At 48.3% G+C, this 17,486-nt stretch overlaps 7 protein-coding genes across 7 annotated transcripts; 6 read left to right on the top strand and 1 right to left on the bottom strand.

The window, feature by feature from the left end:
- Nucleotides 1-94: 94 nt before the first annotated feature.
- EDB91DRAFT_1152723 (6-O-methylguanine DNA methyltransferase) lies at nt 95-1,048 on the bottom strand. The gene is made up of 4 exons (XM_041319493.1): nt 811-1,048; nt 683-744; nt 511-625; nt 95-458 (listed from the first exon to the last, which is right to left on the bottom strand). Exons 1-4 carry the CDS (start codon nt 923-925, stop codon nt 214-216), a joined length of 537 nt encoding a protein of 178 aa, XP_041173740.1. The 5' UTR covers nt 926-1,048; the 3' UTR covers nt 95-213.
- Nucleotides 1,049-2,639: 1,591 nt separating this feature from the next.
- Nucleotides 2,640-4,387, top strand: EDB91DRAFT_1206239 (uncharacterized protein). The gene is made up of 2 exons (XM_041320706.1): nt 2,640-2,889; nt 2,944-4,387. The coding sequence occupies exons 1-2, from the start codon at nt 2,647-2,649 to the stop codon at nt 4,261-4,263; spliced, it is 1,563 nt and encodes a 520-aa protein (XP_041173739.1). The 5' UTR covers nt 2,640-2,646; the 3' UTR covers nt 4,264-4,387.
- On the top strand, nt 4,367-7,002 carry EDB91DRAFT_702340 (Pre-mRNA cleavage complex II protein Clp1-domain-containing protein). Its single transcript, XM_041328150.1, has 5 exons — nt 4,367-4,404; nt 4,454-5,393; nt 5,450-5,637; nt 5,687-5,784; nt 5,839-7,002. The coding sequence occupies exons 2-5, from the start codon at nt 4,518-4,520 to the stop codon at nt 6,894-6,896; spliced, it is 2,220 nt and encodes a 739-aa protein (XP_041173738.1). The 5' UTR covers nt 4,367-4,404; nt 4,454-4,517; the 3' UTR covers nt 6,897-7,002.
- Nucleotides 7,003-8,774: 1,772 nt separating this feature from the next.
- Nucleotides 8,775-10,002, top strand: EDB91DRAFT_1330297 (uncharacterized protein; the record flags this gene model as incomplete). Its single annotated transcript, XM_041325348.1, has 5 exons — nt 8,775-8,954; nt 9,015-9,059; nt 9,142-9,202; nt 9,252-9,326; nt 9,383-10,002. 5 exons carry the CDS (start codon nt 8,775-8,777, stop codon nt 9,907-9,909), a joined length of 888 nt encoding a protein of 295 aa, XP_041173737.1. The 3' UTR covers nt 9,910-10,002.
- Nucleotides 10,003-11,444: 1,442 nt separating this feature from the next.
- Nucleotides 11,445-12,820, top strand: EDB91DRAFT_1058319 (uncharacterized protein; the record flags this gene model as incomplete). Its single annotated transcript, XM_041314148.1, is given in 4 exon segments — nt 11,445-11,529; nt 11,578-11,813; nt 11,830-12,377; nt 12,424-12,820. 4 exon segments carry the CDS (start codon nt 11,445-11,447, stop codon nt 12,818-12,820), a joined length of 1,266 nt encoding a protein of 421 aa, XP_041173736.1.
- A 681-nt stretch (nt 12,821-13,501) lies between these two features.
- EDB91DRAFT_1012675 (uncharacterized protein) lies at nt 13,502-13,957 on the top strand (the record flags this gene model as incomplete). The annotated part of the gene is made up of 1 exon (XM_041312443.1): nt 13,502-13,957. A coding segment is annotated over one exon (456 nt), but the record flags the coding sequence as incomplete, so codon positions are not given.
- Nucleotides 13,958-15,048: 1,091 nt separating this feature from the next.
- EDB91DRAFT_1251921 (uncharacterized protein) lies at nt 15,049-15,935 on the top strand (the record flags this gene model as incomplete). The annotated part of the gene is made up of 4 exons (XM_041323439.1): nt 15,049-15,292; nt 15,343-15,404; nt 15,461-15,719; nt 15,790-15,935. The coding sequence occupies 4 exons, from the start codon at nt 15,049-15,051 to the stop codon at nt 15,933-15,935; spliced, it is 711 nt and encodes a 236-aa protein (XP_041173734.1).
- Nucleotides 15,936-17,486: the final 1,551 nt, after the last annotated feature.

Genomic DNA, 17,486 nt, shown 5'->3' with positions numbered 1-17,486 from the left:
ACTCAAGTTGCCATCCAAGTCAAATCGAAGCCTTAAACATCTTGACGCACTTGGGCGCCAAACCAAGTAAAATAAGTTCGTAATAAGTTAAATTAAGAACCGTGGTATTTTACTGATGTATTGTTCAAACTTCGAACGGTCAATGGCAACGACGTAGTGGGGATACCCAGCAGCGAACTGTGGTGTGACCATACAGAATAACAGGAAAGGACATTAGCATCTCCCGGCCCAGAGTAGAGCTTCGTCCGCAAGATACCCGTCTGCAGAAAACTCAACGCCCTCCTTTGCGAGCATATCCATCTTTCTGTTGCACTGCAAACCAGTGTTCTTCTGTCCTCCTCTTGCGTTTGCGCCCGTGCCCCACTCACCGAAGAAACCACCAATGTACAGATTTGATGCGATGATGCGGTGGCAAGGCACGAACGGGGCAAAGGGGTTATTTCGAAGCGCAGAGCCAACTGGGAAATGAGGTGGTGAGAGCAGACAAAGGAACTGGGTCTAGACGCGCACCTGATCGCGGTGAGCCTCGCCCGAGAGCGACGCAAATATCCTTGTACGTCGTGACACGACCACAAGGAATTGTTCTAGTGAAATCGTATACCGCCCATCGGTGCGGAGTAACGCGCTGGGAGAATCATGGACTGAGGAATTGTCTTAGGCAGTCACAACGCAAGATGCTTGCCTTGCCGTCGCACGTCTTGAAGGCATTGCGTTCGTTCTCGCTTAAGGGATAATACATCTTGCCTGTAAAACACAATTTCATGAGATGGGTTCTGGAATTGATCCGAGTCAGATGACATCCGCGCTTACAGTCTGCAAGGTCCTGCATTTCCTCCTCGACTATGGCAGTTGCCGTTGAGGTTATTATCTTACATTCATTGATGGCAACCTTCATAGAGTGCATTTGTGTCCTAATAGCAGGCATTCTTCGACAGAGAAATAGTCACTACTACTTATTGGGATGGCAAGACGACTCGGAGCAGCGACACCACGTCGCGTGACAGAGCGTGTCAAATACGTGTGACAAATGTGACGCAACGCGACGAGGCATTTTGACAACGACAATCGTGTCTGATGCGTCATGGGTGAGTCTGCATTATGCATTTATCTACTGATACACATAGTGTACTTGTACTTGTACTGATTCACTACCATTGTAGAACACACCATTTCCGCCCGAAGGCAGTCTTTTTCTCCCGAGCTTATTCGCCTTGACGGATACTCCAGGGGTCTCAATGTATCTACGAGCACACAGATTCTCCCGCAGGGCGTTATTAGCCGTTCCTGATGACACAGCTGCGCGCGAACCTTCAACAACATGGCACCACATATCGTTCTTTCCCCTGGCAGGGTAGTCTTGTCCGTACAAGTTATCCTTGAAGTTTCTACTGTGTTGTAAATCATGACAATGATGCAGATGGGAGGTCTCAAGGAGAAGCGACCCTGGAGATGTTGAATCGGATTGGTACGTCGTCAATTCCGCATCGTGATGAGATGGCGCGCGAGATATTGTGAGAAGCGTCAGAAACAGATTTATTCCAAGCGTACAGGCGTGTGGAGTAGACTGGGATGTCGGGGTTGAATCATTTATTAATAGGCTTGATGTAGCTGATTAAGACTAGGCGCGGATGAATTGTTGTGACAGATCGGCGCTCCCCCTGTTGGGTATCATATCCTCCGCTACCCTTCACATCATATAACAGGCATCTCCGTCCTTTGTTGACTTGGATCAATAGCACTCTTTCGTTGACTCAGACGGACGTGACAATGGCCCGCGCTCGAGACCGCCGCCCAGTACCTGATGATCGTTAGCATGTCAAGAAACCGCAAGTTGCACAGTATCCAGAAAGCGCTGTGTGAGTGTGACGCACGTGCAAACTAGGAGATCTTGACAAGCTTGGCAGCACTACTGTCAACATACAGTGGGTCTGAGCATGTTCCACACCCCCGGGTCAACTTCCAGCCGAGTACGTTTTGTCCTGTGTTCAATTCGGAGCGCATACTCAAGTCCGAATACCCGCAGTGTCAAAGCCCCCAACGCCATCGCTTAGAGAATAAGGAATCGATACTCAGGGATGTCTTCTTTCAGTGCCTCCTACTCTGGAGAAACGCGCAGGTAGAGTTCTTACCAACATTAAAGATGTACTTGGTCAATACTTGCCACTTGCCAGAGTTAAAGGTGATGACAACAGTAGGCCCAGTATCAGAGGATACAATGCTGAGGACTGGCTCCACAAGCGAATAGAGCTCGCTGACAATAATACTAGGTCTTCAATGGACGCTGTCATGCAAGATTGTCTCTCCACATATTGATAGCCATATTAGTTTAGAAGGAAAAACTCGCACATGATTGGTGCAGTGGCCGGGTCAAAATACCAGTGCTCGCTAAAGCACCCGATTCCTTGATCAACCGATGTCTACGCTTGGCGTTATTATTCTCTGACATGTCCCAGTTCCTTAGACTATCTCTCGTTGGTTGTTCCTAGTCTTCCTGATACTCTTATCTCTGTAAAGAATTACTGTATCACCATCTCACGGATCGCAGTCTCCGCGAATCCTAGCACGCCAAACAGTGTAAGTACAGTCGGCTTCTAGCACATCTTTTCTGCTGACTTTTCAACTCGTCAGTTTGCCCTCGGGTCTACAATGCACTGCGCTTTGCAGTTGGATGACATCATTTACATACTCTTCCGCCATGTCAATAAACTTGAACCCTCTGCGAAATATTCAGTACTAGGGGATGATGTTGGGCGGAAGACTCTTGCGGCTCTTGCGAGGACATGCCGAATATTCCACGGACCCGCGCTGGATGTGTTGTGGGGAGATCTGTACTTTCCTCATCCTTTGGTAGAATGCTTACCGCACTCGGGCGATCAGTGGTATCTCGATGTAGGTTTATTACAACAGAGTTCCTACTGAGTACTAACGGCCGAATACTACTAGGATCATACGAACATCCTGAACGCCAGTGATTGGGAGGTTCTGCAGAAATATGTCCCGCGAGTCCTGTCCTTGACAATATCCCAATGTCATGAAGAGGTGCCCTTTTATCACAACGTCTTGATAGCTCTTCGACAGCAGCCCGTTACTCAGCCTCCCCTCCCAAACTTGCAGCGACTTGATTGTCGCCACCTCATCCCCGAAGACTACCCTCTCCTCGATATTTTCTTTGTACCATCTATGACAGATCTTACTATCCACATTTATCCTGTTGACTTTCCCAATATTCCGCTGTCTATCTCACCTCTTGCCACTTTATGCCCTCGTTTAACATCTCTCCGTCTTTTCGGTTACGGCTCGCATGAGCGCATCAAGGCCACTGTCTCAGATGTAATCATGGGACTCCCCTATCTTCAGACGCTTCGTTGCGATGAACTTAGCCAAGCGGCGATCACTTTCATTGCATGGCACCCATCGTTGACCGAACTGGACCTTACTATCCCTAGTGGTCATCAGTACGATTTTTCACAGTTCCCGCACCCTACTCTCCCTCGGATTCCACCTTTTTCTCGGATCAAGAGCTTTGGGATGAATTCCCGCCATCTGACTGACATCACTGCATTTATTCAGACTGTCCAACCCTCGCCTTCTCATTTGCGTATCAATGCGACCAAAGGGTCGTCCCTTCAAGGTTTACAGGAGTTTTTCAGTGCCTTGTCAAATCAACGGAGATGTGAATCTATGCAGAGTCTTCGATTCCAGTCCAACAAACTTCCCCCAGCTGCATCCATTGATATGGATACCATCAAACCTTTGCTTCGATTCTCCAAGTTGCGAGAGCTTCATCTCTCGATGGTGAAATCCTTTCAATTCTCAGACGAGGAGGTAGCTGTTATGGGCTCTTCTTGGCCGTGCCTGGAAGACATCACCCTGAATGACGGAGATGGGCCCGGGCGAGTAAGGCCATCCCCCATCACTCTGCGCGGCCTCATCTTACTGGTGAACAAGTGCCCTCGTTTGAGGAGCGCTCACCTAGCGATCGACGCACGTGTATTGGAGGGGATAGAGGAGCGTCCTGCATCGATGGTTGGCGCAAACGACCTTCAGCATCTCGTGCTTGCGGAAACAACTGTCGAAGATCCTAGAGCTTTTGCTCTCATCGTCTCCCTAGCTTTTCCAAAAGTGAAGGAGGTAGTAATACCTAGATATTCGTGGTGGCGCATTCCCTCTGACGAGCCTAGGTGGGGCAAGGTGAATGAATACCTCGAGGTGTTTAGATTGTCCGAGCGGAACATTGAAAAACCTAGTTTTGTTGATACCTAAAAGCTGGTTTTCCGTCTCCCGTGTACCAGTGTATACTAACGTGTTTTAACCAATGTAGTACAATTGATTGCCGCTATAGGGCTCGTCTGGTAATACGGTTATAGATTTCAGTTTTCGTGACTCGTTGGTCTCCCCTTAGAGGCAAGTCTAAGAGATTGACGAGGATTGCAATCATTGACGCCTGTGGCAGAATTTGGCGCTTGACCGCATTAGGACAGGAGGCGGACTCGTTTTTCAGATCAAGCCATCGAGCCATGCTCAGCGCAATCGCAGCACGAAGAGCAGCACAAGCTGCTTCCTCTAAGCAGCCCTCGCCGACACCGACGCCTTCAATACCACCACCGGATTCTATTTCCGAGCCCACGCGCAACTCAAATCCTCCCTCGAAACGCAAAACTACTTCTGTCAACGGAAAAATTTCATCACGGACCAACAAGAAAGCTAGAGTACTTCCAGAGCGAGCGCGGGCTACCACTCGGTATTTCGAGTCGAAGGACACGTTTGAGAGAGAAGAGGATGTGATCATGGTGGGATCAAGCTCGGATTCAGAGTCGGAGGCTCAAGGACAGCTGCCAGTAGGGTTTGACGACTCCGAGGTCGAGGAAGGACCAAACCCAGGCGTCTCCATGGAACCACTATATCGCCAGCCTTCGGTATCCCAGCCTTCCCAGCTGTCCTCCTTCAGACCCACTCGGGATCTCAACATTTACGAACTCTCCCCCAATGAAGTCAGTGCCATGGGCTTGCAAAACGAGACTTCGGTGCTTTGCATGGACCGGGAGGAGACCCTCGCGCTTTTAGGCGCATACACTCTTACTGTTTTGAAGGGGTCTATTTCCATCCTCGGCGTGACGTTGTCTGCCTCAAAGGTCGCTCACCGTGTTTTTGCTCCTCGTTCCGCTCCGATTCCCGTCTTACGATGCGTCGCGTCGGATGCACCTCCCGACTCAAATGCACATTCCCTTCCTCCTCGCATCACAAATATTCACGGTAGGGCTGTAGTAGCGATTCAATCGCTCGATACCGGCGTCGAAGGACTCGGACGTGTGTGTCGCGTCTTCGATGGCGTTTTTGATCCTTCGCGTTGGCAGCGAAGCTCGGCGGAAGTAATACGACCTGGCGTGAACTTGGTACGCGTGCAATCTTTAAACGTACGGAATGCTCATTTATCGCCTTAATCCTACAGGTGACGCACACTACACGGGACGTGCTACCGTTCGTGCTGCCTGAATCATGGAGTGTTGCCCTGAGCGCTGCAAATACGCCGCCATCTTCAGCAGATCCCACACCACTTTCAGTATATGTTGTCAAGGGTCCGAAAAAGTCTGGAAAAAGCACCTTTTCTCGGACGCTTGTGAACAGGCTTTTGACGAGGTATGTTTGCAGTTTTACGTAGATTGATGCCGCTAATGAAACTTTGTAGATTTCACCGCGTCGCATATCTCGAATGCGATGTAGGGCAATCCGAATTTACAGCTGGAGGTTTGGTAGCTCTAAACATTCTCGACAGCCCGATATTTGGTGGGTGATTACTATATCTCTCTCTAGAGCCCTCGATATATTTTTCTATCTTAGGCCCTCCCCCTACTCATCCCAGCCTTCCGTACCGAGCGCACTACGTTGGCGCAACCTCACCGCGATGCAGTCCGGCACACTATCTCGCAGCCATCCAAGCGCTCTTCGAAACGTACAGGCTTGAGGTTCAAACTTCGCTCCCGGATGACGAGTCAACCGATACACGAACCACCGACGTAATTCCCTTAGTGGTCAATACTATGGGATGGACGAAGGGTCTTGGTGCTGACTTGAATGCCAAGATCGAGGAACTCGCGGAGCCTACTCACGTATTCGAGATCATTGGTCTAGAAGAGAAAGGATGGCCGACCGCGCAGCTCACCTACGAACCTCTTCACAACCAATCTCCGCCAAGCAAGGCATTTCAGTACACCCTCGAAGCAATATCGCCAAGCCTGACGAACACGCATTTTAATGCCGTCGACCAGCGCAACTTCAATATCTTGTCCTACTTCCATGCCATATTCCCATCTATTACACCGTCTCCATCAACACCATTTCGTCAAGTAACAGCGATGAAATGGGACACCTCTCACCCTCTCTGCGCCCGGTATCCGTATGAAGTTGACTGGAGCCAGGCATTTGACCAAGTTATCCTGATCGGCGCAGGATACGAAGACGTGATTCCCTCGGAGATCTCCAACGTCTTAAACGGCGCGATCGTTGGCCTTGTCGAATGCGAGCCTGGAACCGAAGATCCGGTATATTCCGACTCCTCCGACGCTCGAGAATTGCCCTACACCCAAGCCAGACATCCGCCCGTACCTTCAACCTCCACTTGTCATGGTCTTGCCCTCATTCGCGCTATATCGCCCACTTCATCTCATATGCACGTCCTCACCCCGGTTCCCCCCGCTATTCTTGCGCGTTGCCGGGTCATCGTCAAGGGCGAGCTGGAGCTGCCTATCTGGGGAATGCTTGATTTTACAGACGCGAATAACGGTGTTGCAGGTGCAGAGAAGGGCCGGGTGCCGTATTTGCAATGGGGCAAGAGTGAAGGCTTAGGCGGCGAGCGGAGGAGAGTGAGGAGAAATCTCATGCGGAAAGCTCAGATGTGATAGTAAACAAACGAAAAGTAAGTACACTACGTCTATGATATAAATAAATGAAAGACACGCGCGGAAGAGTCAGGTCGTGAAAGGTCGTGACAGAAATCAGCAGGGGTGGTAGGCGGTATGTATAACAAAATCGGTGCTTAAAAACCCCGATTCCGATATCCTGTTGGCATTTTCCTCTGAACCTGCAACACAACATTCTTGTCACTTGTGCAATGAGGTCAGGTAGCGGTCATACACAGCAGCTCGGAACTCTCCCCGGAAACCAGCTCCCACTACCATGGGAGACTGTCGGGGATCATAGGAGGGCCGTGGCAATCGAACAGCGCAAAATAGCCCTTCCTGCTCTGCCGCTATGCGGGTCACAAATCGATCGAGGAGGGACTCGTTGGACGGATTTGACGGCATCAGGCCTCATTACCTGCAACGAGTTGGGCTAGAGAACGGGGATTTGCGACACCACTAATTCCTGAAGCACAGAAACTGTAAGTGCTGGGCGAGAAAAAAAACCTTTGAACACGACTCTTCCTCCGAGCCAAACGTCGTACATCAAGTGAATATCTCAAAGACGCAATTCGCAATGCACAGGATACGTACGTAGAGAGTGAAAAGGAAAGGGATACTCGAGGAGGATTAACACGAACGGTACCTGGGCCTGGACTGCACAGCTATATAATCAAGCTGGGTGAGTCAAAATCTGAAGATCTCGCCATATTAGTGGGGCTTACAGCATCATATTCAGGTTCGCTAATTGCAAATTCATTATGGCATTAGGTGAAACATACCAGCAAGTAGCAGAAAAATATATACAGGGTGTTGGTAAATGAACCGAAATTCTGTCGCTTTCTTTTTTTAAAAAAATCTATATCCAATTTCTGTCTTTGAAAGTAGTACTCTACGTAAAACAATACATTCTAGTCTATGGGACCCTGTGTCCCGCCGCTGTCGCTTTCTTGTCGATCATTGCTAGCTGGGCTGTACAGCCCTGGCCTTCCACTGTAGCGTGACCCAGTGAAACCCAGTGGAGAAGATCTGCTGACCGTTTGCGAAAGTCAATACTTCAGTCCATTGCCAAAGTTCAGTCACCGCCGCAGCACAGCATCCCACACCAAGACCTTCCTAATTGGTCTCAGCGCAAGGTACCCAGGATTCGCAAAAAAGATTCCCCGCGCGCGGGGGAAGATTCTGCGTGCAAATTAAGTAGAAACAAACATCAGGCCGTAAGAGATCAGAAAACGGAGCCAGAGATCGGCGTGAAGCGTGCGAGATAAACCGGGAAGGGTGAAAAGCAGGGTGGGTGACAAAAAAAAACGATTCTAATGAGACGGTGAGCAAGTGAGACGAGTACTCTCCGTGAGAAATGGAACCACCAACATACCTGACGAGCAAACGAGAAAAGGTGAGGACCGTTAGGTATAGATTAGAATCTCTGCTTTTGCAGAGATTGCTCAGCATGAGCGTCATGCAAAGAGCGCCCAGAGCGTGCGTCAAAAAGACGAAGGGACTGCCGGGTAAGCCCGCACGTCGGACGTATCAATCAAGTAGACTTGTGAAAAGGAAATTTTAAATCCAAGACCCTTACAGGAGCCTAAAGGGGGGATACCCGATCCCCGCAGCAAAGAAAAGCCTGGCCAAGCTTTTGGCTTTTTGTCTGGAGTCCATGACCTGAGGCTGTGAGTATGAAAAAATCCAGATCTCGACCGATTGCAACGGACCGTCACGGATAAGTTCATCATTTTAATTAAGACAGCCTACAGTTGGCCCGTGGCGCGCTGACATGTTTATCACGAGGTAACCAGGGTTCAGCTTCCAAGCATTTAAAGCATTGAACTTTGTTGGGGTGCAAGCTACATGGATCCCAGTGTCGACAAGAAGCGCGAGATGAGCCAAACGGTCAAAGAGCCTGCAAAAATTGAGGCCCAGCTCTCTTTCCCTCCTCTTGACGAAAATTTTTATAACTTGCGCCCCGAAGACTCCGCATTTTTCAAGGAGCTAACTGGAATTGAAGACGATGCGGCTCTGAAGCAACATATATTAGATGTTCAAGCGAAAGCATACAAGGTAGGTAGCCACCTCACCCCATCGTTCTGCCTGTAACAAAAATAACTTGTTCACGGCTAGGTTGCCCCTTATGGGTGCATCTATCTTTTCGGTTTTACCAGGTATGTTTGTGTGCACGTTTGAGCTGAGTTGATACGCAAGCATCGAGCTTTTCAGATGCAGACTGGGAGAATCACGTGCCTATCAGCAAGTTTTGCGCCTCGGACGCGAACGCAAGAATGCAATTTTCCTTGACATTGGCTGCTGCTGCATGTGCTCTCCCTAGTGTCTACATGATGCTGATGCACGGTTTACTAGTTGGCAATGTCATCAGGGAAGCGGTTCTTGATGGTTTTCCGGCAGCCCAGGCTATCGGAAGCGATCTCCATCAAGGTGAGCATAGCATACGGCCTGATACATGACCAATGCATCACTTACAATTATCACAGAACTCTGGGATCTGGGGCATGAACTCTTCAAGTCGTCCCCAGAGACCTTTCCAGCTCACTTCATGGGTGGTGACGCCTTCGACCCGAAAATGCTTGCCATAGCTCGGCCTGCATCCGTGCAGACAACAGGAGCTCCGAGTCCTGACCTCAACAACCTCACTTCACTGAATCCTTTACACGGATGTGTTTCTGCAATTCACGCAACATCCTTCTTCCACTTGTTTAAAGAGGATAAACAGCTGCACATGGCCCGTGCTTTCGCCGGCCTGCTCTCCGCTGAGCCAGGCTCCGTCATTTTCAGGGCGCACATAGGTGCCAAAGAGAAGGGTCCTGTGAAAAAAGAATTTGACAAAGTCGAAGTTGAAATGTTCGGCCACAACCCAGAGAGCTGGATTTCTATGTGGGATGGCGTGGTATTCGAGAAGGGGATGGTCAAGGTAGAGGCAGAGTTGAGGGACGAGACATTGGGCACCGCAGGGAGGAACAACCGCCCGCTGTCGTTGTTCTGGTCTGTGACAAGGCTGTGAGCAAAAAGGGACATAGGTCAATAACACATAACCTCGGGCTTAAATCGCGCTGTAGACATTAGTATCTAGATTCAAGTTGAAGTTCAATCATAGCAGTCACAAAAAATGTGTGACTTGTGACATCCGAGTACCCCTAAGTACGTGTAGTAGTCACCTGGGTTACCCAATAAGTAAGTATTATTATACTGGGTGATCGAGCGCCTCGCTAAGTATTACTTAGCTTAGTTGCGTTAAATCCCAACACCAGCATTAAACCTTGCCCTAAATAATGTTTTACCTTATGCTACCTTGTAAGGTATTCTCAGAATGAGCCAATATAGTTAATTAACATATTAGGAATATACAGAGCCTAAATTATGTAGGCTATTCCCACGACACCTTCTCCTCGACATCAACAGTGAGCTCGCCCTTGTCGACGTTGAGCTCACTAACGGGGTCATTCTCCTCTACTTCTGCTCTGCCTTAGCTCATTCATCAACGCCAAGGTCCCTTCACCGCCGAATTACCCGTCCTACGAGCAGATCAGCGTCAACACGCCTGCTCTGCCTTCACCCAGCCATTGACGCTAAGGTCCCTTCACTGCCGCATCACCCATCCTCCTCGAAGATCAACATCAACGGTGAGAGTGGGCAATCCCGCTGTCCGCGATTTCTACTTACAGTCGCACAGAGGTCTCCCACTCCCTTATCGTTATCACCATCGCATCACCTCCAGGCTCAACGTCAGTGGTGAGAGTTGGCAATCCCGCTGTTTGCAATTTCTACTTACAGTCGCACAGAGGTCTCCTACTAACTCCCCTTATTGTTATCACCATCGCATCGCCTCCAGGCTCAACGTCAACGGTGAGAGTGGGCAATCCCGCTGTTCGCGATTTCTACTTACAGTCACACAGAGGTCTCCTACTAACGTGAGAGTGGGCAATCCCGCTGTTCACGATTTCTACTTACAGTCGCACAGATCGCTTCCCAATGGCCTCTCGCGGTACAAGGGCCAAGAAGGTCTCAGGGTTATCGCGTGCCACCATCAGGCATGGTTTTAGTGGTTCTAGCAGGCACTCCAAAGTGCTAGCGGCTGGCAAACAAAATGAGCGCTTGGAGGAGGTAAACCATAAAAGACAGCAACAACTGCAAGGTGCACCAACCAAATCACCTTGCTAATTCACTCTCACAATTGTGTTGCAGAAATGACATCAGCTGAGCGAGACATGGTTGAAACCATGATGATGGATAATGGGTTCGACACCGACTTAGCGCCATATACAGCACCCCCAGGCGAGGAAGGACTGGACCTCAGTTATGAGGGTGGGGAACATGAGGCGTTTGATGGTCTCTCACAGCACATTGCGTCATTATCTGGTTGGTATGTGCGCATTGTTTTCAAGCTGTGATCTCACTCAGTAATCCATTTTAGTCGTTATGTGGACCCTCGCACGCGTCATGATTGCATTGAGGTCCAGACCGAACATTGGAATACTCAGATTGACCGCCTGGTCAACAAGTATCTAGACTATCGTGATCAGCGACAGAGGTGATGGCATGCCAAGTATCCCGGAAGATGACATAATTGCTGATGGAAGCCATTGCTTATCGCTCGCTGATATCGAGCTTGTTGATATATTTGGTGCGTGTTAACTTTGTTGACTACTTGCCTTTGGTAATCATTCTGCAGGTCGCCGCAGAGCAACACTGCGACTGCGACCTTCCCATATTTATCCCAATGAAACACTAATTCATCATGGCTATCTAGGTTGTTCGCCACTATATCCAACAGTCGCTATCTCCTTACGAACTCTCACCGCATACCGCCAATCTCACCGGACGTGCCCTCGTTTTAGCGTCCAAGCACAGTGCAAGACTCTGTGCCATCTTCACAACATACATCTTGAAATACATTGCTGTATGTCTGTCTCAAAGTTCATAGATTCCTTACCACGCATATCTCAACATGCAGTTTTCTGCGGCATATGATGTGTATCTCGAGATACTTCATTGCGTGAAGACTCGCCTCAATGCTGCTCTTGGACGAAACACTCCCAACTGGCGGCTTCTTAATTCTTGTCCATGTTGTGTGTATAAACTCGAAGGCGAGCCTTCCCTTACTTTTGAATGGCTGGCGACTGTCGACGGAAACAATAGCCTCAAACGTTGGGCCTCAACAACATATGGCCTAGAACCACGAGAAGATTCACGCCAGCCTCGTTCGGACTATTGGATCGACCAAGCGACCGTCAATACATTTCAGAACGAAGTCCGCGCACAGACCTCGAACCATCCCAGACAAGATGATTGGGGTGATGTTCCGTCTGAAATGGAAGGATCCGAATTTTGGTGCACGGACAGATGGAGAAATGCTGGCCCTGAGCAACGTAAGAAGATGTTCGCTGTTTTTGACGAGTCCGGCATTTTTATCACAGCCTGTTGGCACCGGTTTGTGCTTCTTGCTTGCAATATGGTTCGGAGCGGGGAACTGTTAGTATCATTATCTATTTTCATGTATGAAATTCATGGTATCTAGGGCAAAATATCCTTTGGCTCTCCTCAATCATTTGATGTCCGTCTTGGGTGAAAATGGAGGTTGCGCCTATGACATTGGGTGTGCGTTTGCCAAGACACTGGCAAGCAGTAGTTTGGGACCCCGTGCCCTCGCCCTCAATTTGCGGATGATGGTGGGTGCTTTCCACGGGCATGCTCATAATCGGCACTGCCAGTTGGATTGGCACCCCATGTACATTGACGGCACTGGGCATACTGAGGGCGAGGGGTGCGAGCACGTGTTCGCATCCTCAAATGAGCTCGCGCGAAGTACGAGGCACGCATCTGCATTTCACCGACACCAGACCATTGAGGAGCATTTCTCGTTCTGGGATGAAGATAAATACGCCGCATTGAGTAAGGTTCAAGTCACCTTTTGAGCTTAACTAATTTTATTTTCAGGCACTTTCTTGCGGAACCATTATCAAGAAGGACTAACATCAATTCAGACGCTTATGGCTGAGCTTGCAGTGTTGCGAGACGCTCTTGGATTAACCGACAGTGATTTTACGTGATTCCACTCCGACGAAAGAGCATACCTTGACAGCCTCAAGGAACCGCCCCCAAAAGAACTTATCCAGATCCAATATGTTGAACTCCTACGTGAATTGGCCGAGCGACGGTAAGTCTAGTGATTCCCTGTTGATTTATTCTGATTTAATCAACAAAGAGCGGAGTGGCAACTGGCACGAGAGGCTGCCAACCAAGCACTAACAACTATTGCGGCCGGTGATCTAAGCCATATATCGGCTGCCCTTACTCAGGCCAGGATTCGCGTTGACAGTGCATATACTAAATTACAGAATGCGGAAGCGTTTACGGCTCATATAGAGATTCAACTCCAGATCGAGGAACGTTGGGTGGTCGGCGGAGAAGCTTACAATCAGTACAAGCAACAGGCATCTCAGCGTCAATATTGTGCTGCTTTAGATGAACTGGAACGCTTAGTCGTCATGTGCTTATTCGAACTCTCAAAGCTATCACTTTCTGGAATGGGTGTGTGGTCCATCTTCAATTTCGTTATATTGAGAACTAAGTAATCATAAGGCTACAAACTACGCCAACAAATTGGAAAGGCTTTGCAGCGCCGTTCTGATGCTATCCGAAATGCACTCAACTGGTACAATGTGCAAGCTGCTGCACTCGATCCTCCACGTCCGCAGTTGTCTTGGAAAAATATCACTGAGTATAGTTTCTTGGGCGAGTTTGATTTACTCCGTCATTCACACGCAGACATTCGTGAGCTCGACTGGACGAAGCCTGCCCATAGGGAAGCAACAGTGAAGTATTTTAAACTCTGTCGCGCTCGTGAGGAGATCATGTGGCTTAATGTCGAGATCTGCCGATTACGCACAGCCATTCATGACGAAGGCATTCAAATGACTGCAGTCACCACTGATCTTCTAGATTCGAACCCCCCGTTAAGCCGCGAGCTCCAAAGGCAATGGCAAGCACGCGCAGCTGTCAATGCCGTGCACATTTTGCGGTTGGATCAGCTCGCACTTCAACCAGGCTTTTCGGGTACTAGAACCATTGGCAACCGCGTTGGTGCTGTCGCGACAACTGAGCTCGAGACTCACTCTATTCCACATACGGCCAGGGATGATGGTGCGTTCCTCTCGTTTGCCTTAAAAACTTATACGCTAACTTAGCTTCTATCTCCACAGAAGATCGTGTCGCTCATGATATCATCACTTCAGAGCATGCTGATGAGGGTATACTAGAGCATGAGGAGCAATTGCGGCTCACACAGGATATTGCTGATTTTATTGTATCAATTGTCGATTGATGACGGTGTCGTTCAATGTATTGGTTTGATCAACCTTGTTGGATCACACTTAGCGCATTAGGTTTCTTAAAAATAAAATGAATTCGCCATTTACATGTGATCCAGCAAGATTCTGACATGTCCCGCAGTATATTGAAGTAGCGGTCCTTGATATACATGGCAGCCAGAGCCTGACCGCTGTTGCTGAACAGATTGACCTGGAGTGACTGTTTCTGACCGCCATTTCTGAACAGATTGACCTAGAGTAACTGTTGATTAATTAAGTAGACTCGGACTCACGGTGAAGTAAGAGCCTGGCCGCTGAACAGATTGACCTGGAGTAGCTGTTGCTGAACAGATTGACCTGGAGTAACTGTTGCAGAACAGATTGACCTGGAGTAACTGTTGATTATTAAGTAGACTCGGACTCGCGGTGAAGTAATTAGAGCCTGGTTGCTGTTGCTGAATAGATTGGCGAGTACTACTGTTGATGCATTGATGATTTGTGCTGTTGGGTTTTGGCGCCACCCGCAGCCTAATCAGTGTATCTGAATCATATGTATGTTGTAGACTCAAAACCTCATAGGGCCTTCAAGTTATTGATTGATCTCCCCCTACCACTCACTGGCTACTCACAATGCATGATTTAAGTGCACCAATATACACCATGCCTTGAGTCCTCATTTCTCTTTCTATCCACCTCAACTCGTTATTTATTAAAACATTGGTTTTCTTATCTAGAACTGGCATACATTTGCAGGCGCCTCGCATTACTCAATCTGATGCCTACTATTCTTGTTCTTCGCCTCCAGTGACTCTCCGCTGATTCAACCTACCAGCATGTCAACACCAAAACATTTGAAACAACCCCTACCACGACAAGCTGGAGACAAGGAGTCTTCTCATATGGCCAGTTTAGAGAACCTCTGCCCAAAGCCACGCTTTACTCTTCCCAGTGTCGCAGCTCTGCATTCAGACGCCTTCGCGCTGGGTTTCAGCAACGCGGAGCGTCAAGCTGCAGCTCGTGCTTTGCTTAGGCACAATTCACATCAAGATGGCTCCCACTATCACACAAAGACCGCTGGTGGACTTCACCCTTCATATATCAAGTTCAACGAGGTCTTGACGTCCCAGGATGGAGGATGATAACACACGAGGAGTTTGTAGAAGCTGCACTTGAGGATGTTTTCGATGCAGTGAGTTTTTTTTTCAACTTAGCCTGCACATTTTTTCACTGTAGTATCTGTCGCAGCTTTGTATGCAGGACTGCCTGGATGGCGGGATCTCACTGCTTATCCGTTGCCCTGGGTCTCAGGCAAGAGACAGTCTGACACCTGAACAGATTGCCGTCGACGTCTACGTCACTCCCCGCGAGCTTCATGAGTACCCAGAACAGATTGGAGGGGACGTCTCACTCTTTGTGCAAGGATTCTGCGAGCAGATAGCCAAAAACCACCTTCAACACTTCACAGAGCGGTGCCGCATTGAAGGCATTCAGCCTCCCCATCGCTGTGAGTCTTTATAATTTTCGAGGCAAGTTGATCACCCTAATACTGTTTATACCTAGATCTAGCTCCTCAGGTGGATCCAACGGGGTCTCAGGCCTTGCCAGCTCCTTTGGTCCTGACTGGCTCATGCATCCAATGCTCCGCTCGTCCTCCACATACAGTGGCTCAAAAAACTGTCCGCATGTTTTCACATTTTTCACTATCTATGATATTGTGTGAGAATATACAAACACATCAAGGACATGCTGGTACCACATTGTAGTACTACTTCAGGGCTTCCAATTGAGCCCTATGGCGTGGGAATCGGTCGAGATATGGTGGAGATATAAGGCTTACAAATGATGACTCATGTGGACAGTTTTTTGACTCAAGTATTTTACAGTGACAATCAGGTATTCCAGTACATTGTGTGACCTCCCTTGGCTTTAATTACTACCTCTATCCTTCTAGGCATACTCTTAAAACTATATCTAACTATATAAACCAAAATGTGTCATGTGTCATGGTCATAATCACCATGAAAGCCATCTCCTCTGCTCAAAGGGATAATATCCTCTCTTTGTCCTGTGCTGGCCTCTCTGCTCATTAAATTTCCTCTAGAACTGAAGTATGCAAGTCTACTGTGGCCATGTGTATCAAAGAAAGCCATCTGGACAAGGAAAACTCTTGTGGAGGACATCCACCTCTGCTAATAAGAGGGCTATCATTCAACATATCACTACAGGAAAGGCTAATAATGCTGTCCAAGCCACCCATTATATCAATTCCACCATCACCACCACTGTCTTTTCACAAACTGTGAGGAGTGTTCTCAAGGCAGCTCATCTCAAGGCAGTAACAAAGAAGAAATGCCTCTTCTCTCTATCAAACATAGGCAGAGAAGACTACCTTTGGCTTGGCCCATCAAAACTGGACTGTAGAGGATTGGAAGCATGTTATATGGTCAGATGAGACCAAAATTAATAGGATTGGGTCAGATGGGAAGGTATATGTATGGAAAATGAAGAGGGATTTTTTAACAGACAGAGAGGTTAGTGAGACTGTCAAATTTAGAGGAGGTTCTCTAATGGTATGGGGCTGTATGGGATGGAATGGTGTGGGTATGCTTGCTGAAGTTGAGGGGAGGATGGATGCTGAGCAGTATGTGGACATTCTAAACAACCACTTGCTGCCTAGCATAGCTGAATCAGGGATTGATGAAAAAGACATTATTTCCCAACAGGATAATGATCCCAAGCACACATCTAGGAGAGCCAGACAATGGTTTAAAGAACATATTATCAATGTTCTTGACTGGCCAGCACAGTCCCCTGATGTCAATGTCATTGAACATCTCTGGGGAACACTCAAGAAGAAGCTTCAAGCCTATGAAACCCCCTCTAAAGGAGTATAGGAGCTATGGGAGAGTGTAGCAGTGGAATGGGCAAGGATTACAGCAGAATATTGCCAGAAATTGATTGAGAGTATGCCTAGAAGGATAGAGGTAGTAATTAAAGCCAAGGGAGGTCACACAATGTACTGGAATACCTGATTGTCACTGTAAAATACTTGAGTCAAAAAACTGTCCACATGAGTCATCATTTTGTAAGCCTTATATCTCCACCATATCTCGACCGATTCCCACGCCATAGGGCTCAATTGGAAGCCCTGAAGTAGTACTACAATGTGGTACCAGCATGTCCTTGATGTGTTTGTATATTCTCACACAATATCATAGATAGTGAAAAATGTGAAAACATGCGGACAGTTTTTTGAGCCACTGTATTTTAC

Source organism: Suillus paluster (genome assembly GCF_016628075.1).
Source record: "Suillus paluster strain FC165 chromosome Unknown EDB91scaffold_60, whole genome shotgun sequence".
NCBI lineage: Eukaryota > Fungi > Basidiomycota > Agaricomycetes > Boletales > Suillaceae > Suillus > Suillus paluster.
Note: the sequence above shows the minus strand (reverse complement) of the source record. Positions and strands in the feature narration are given on the sequence as shown.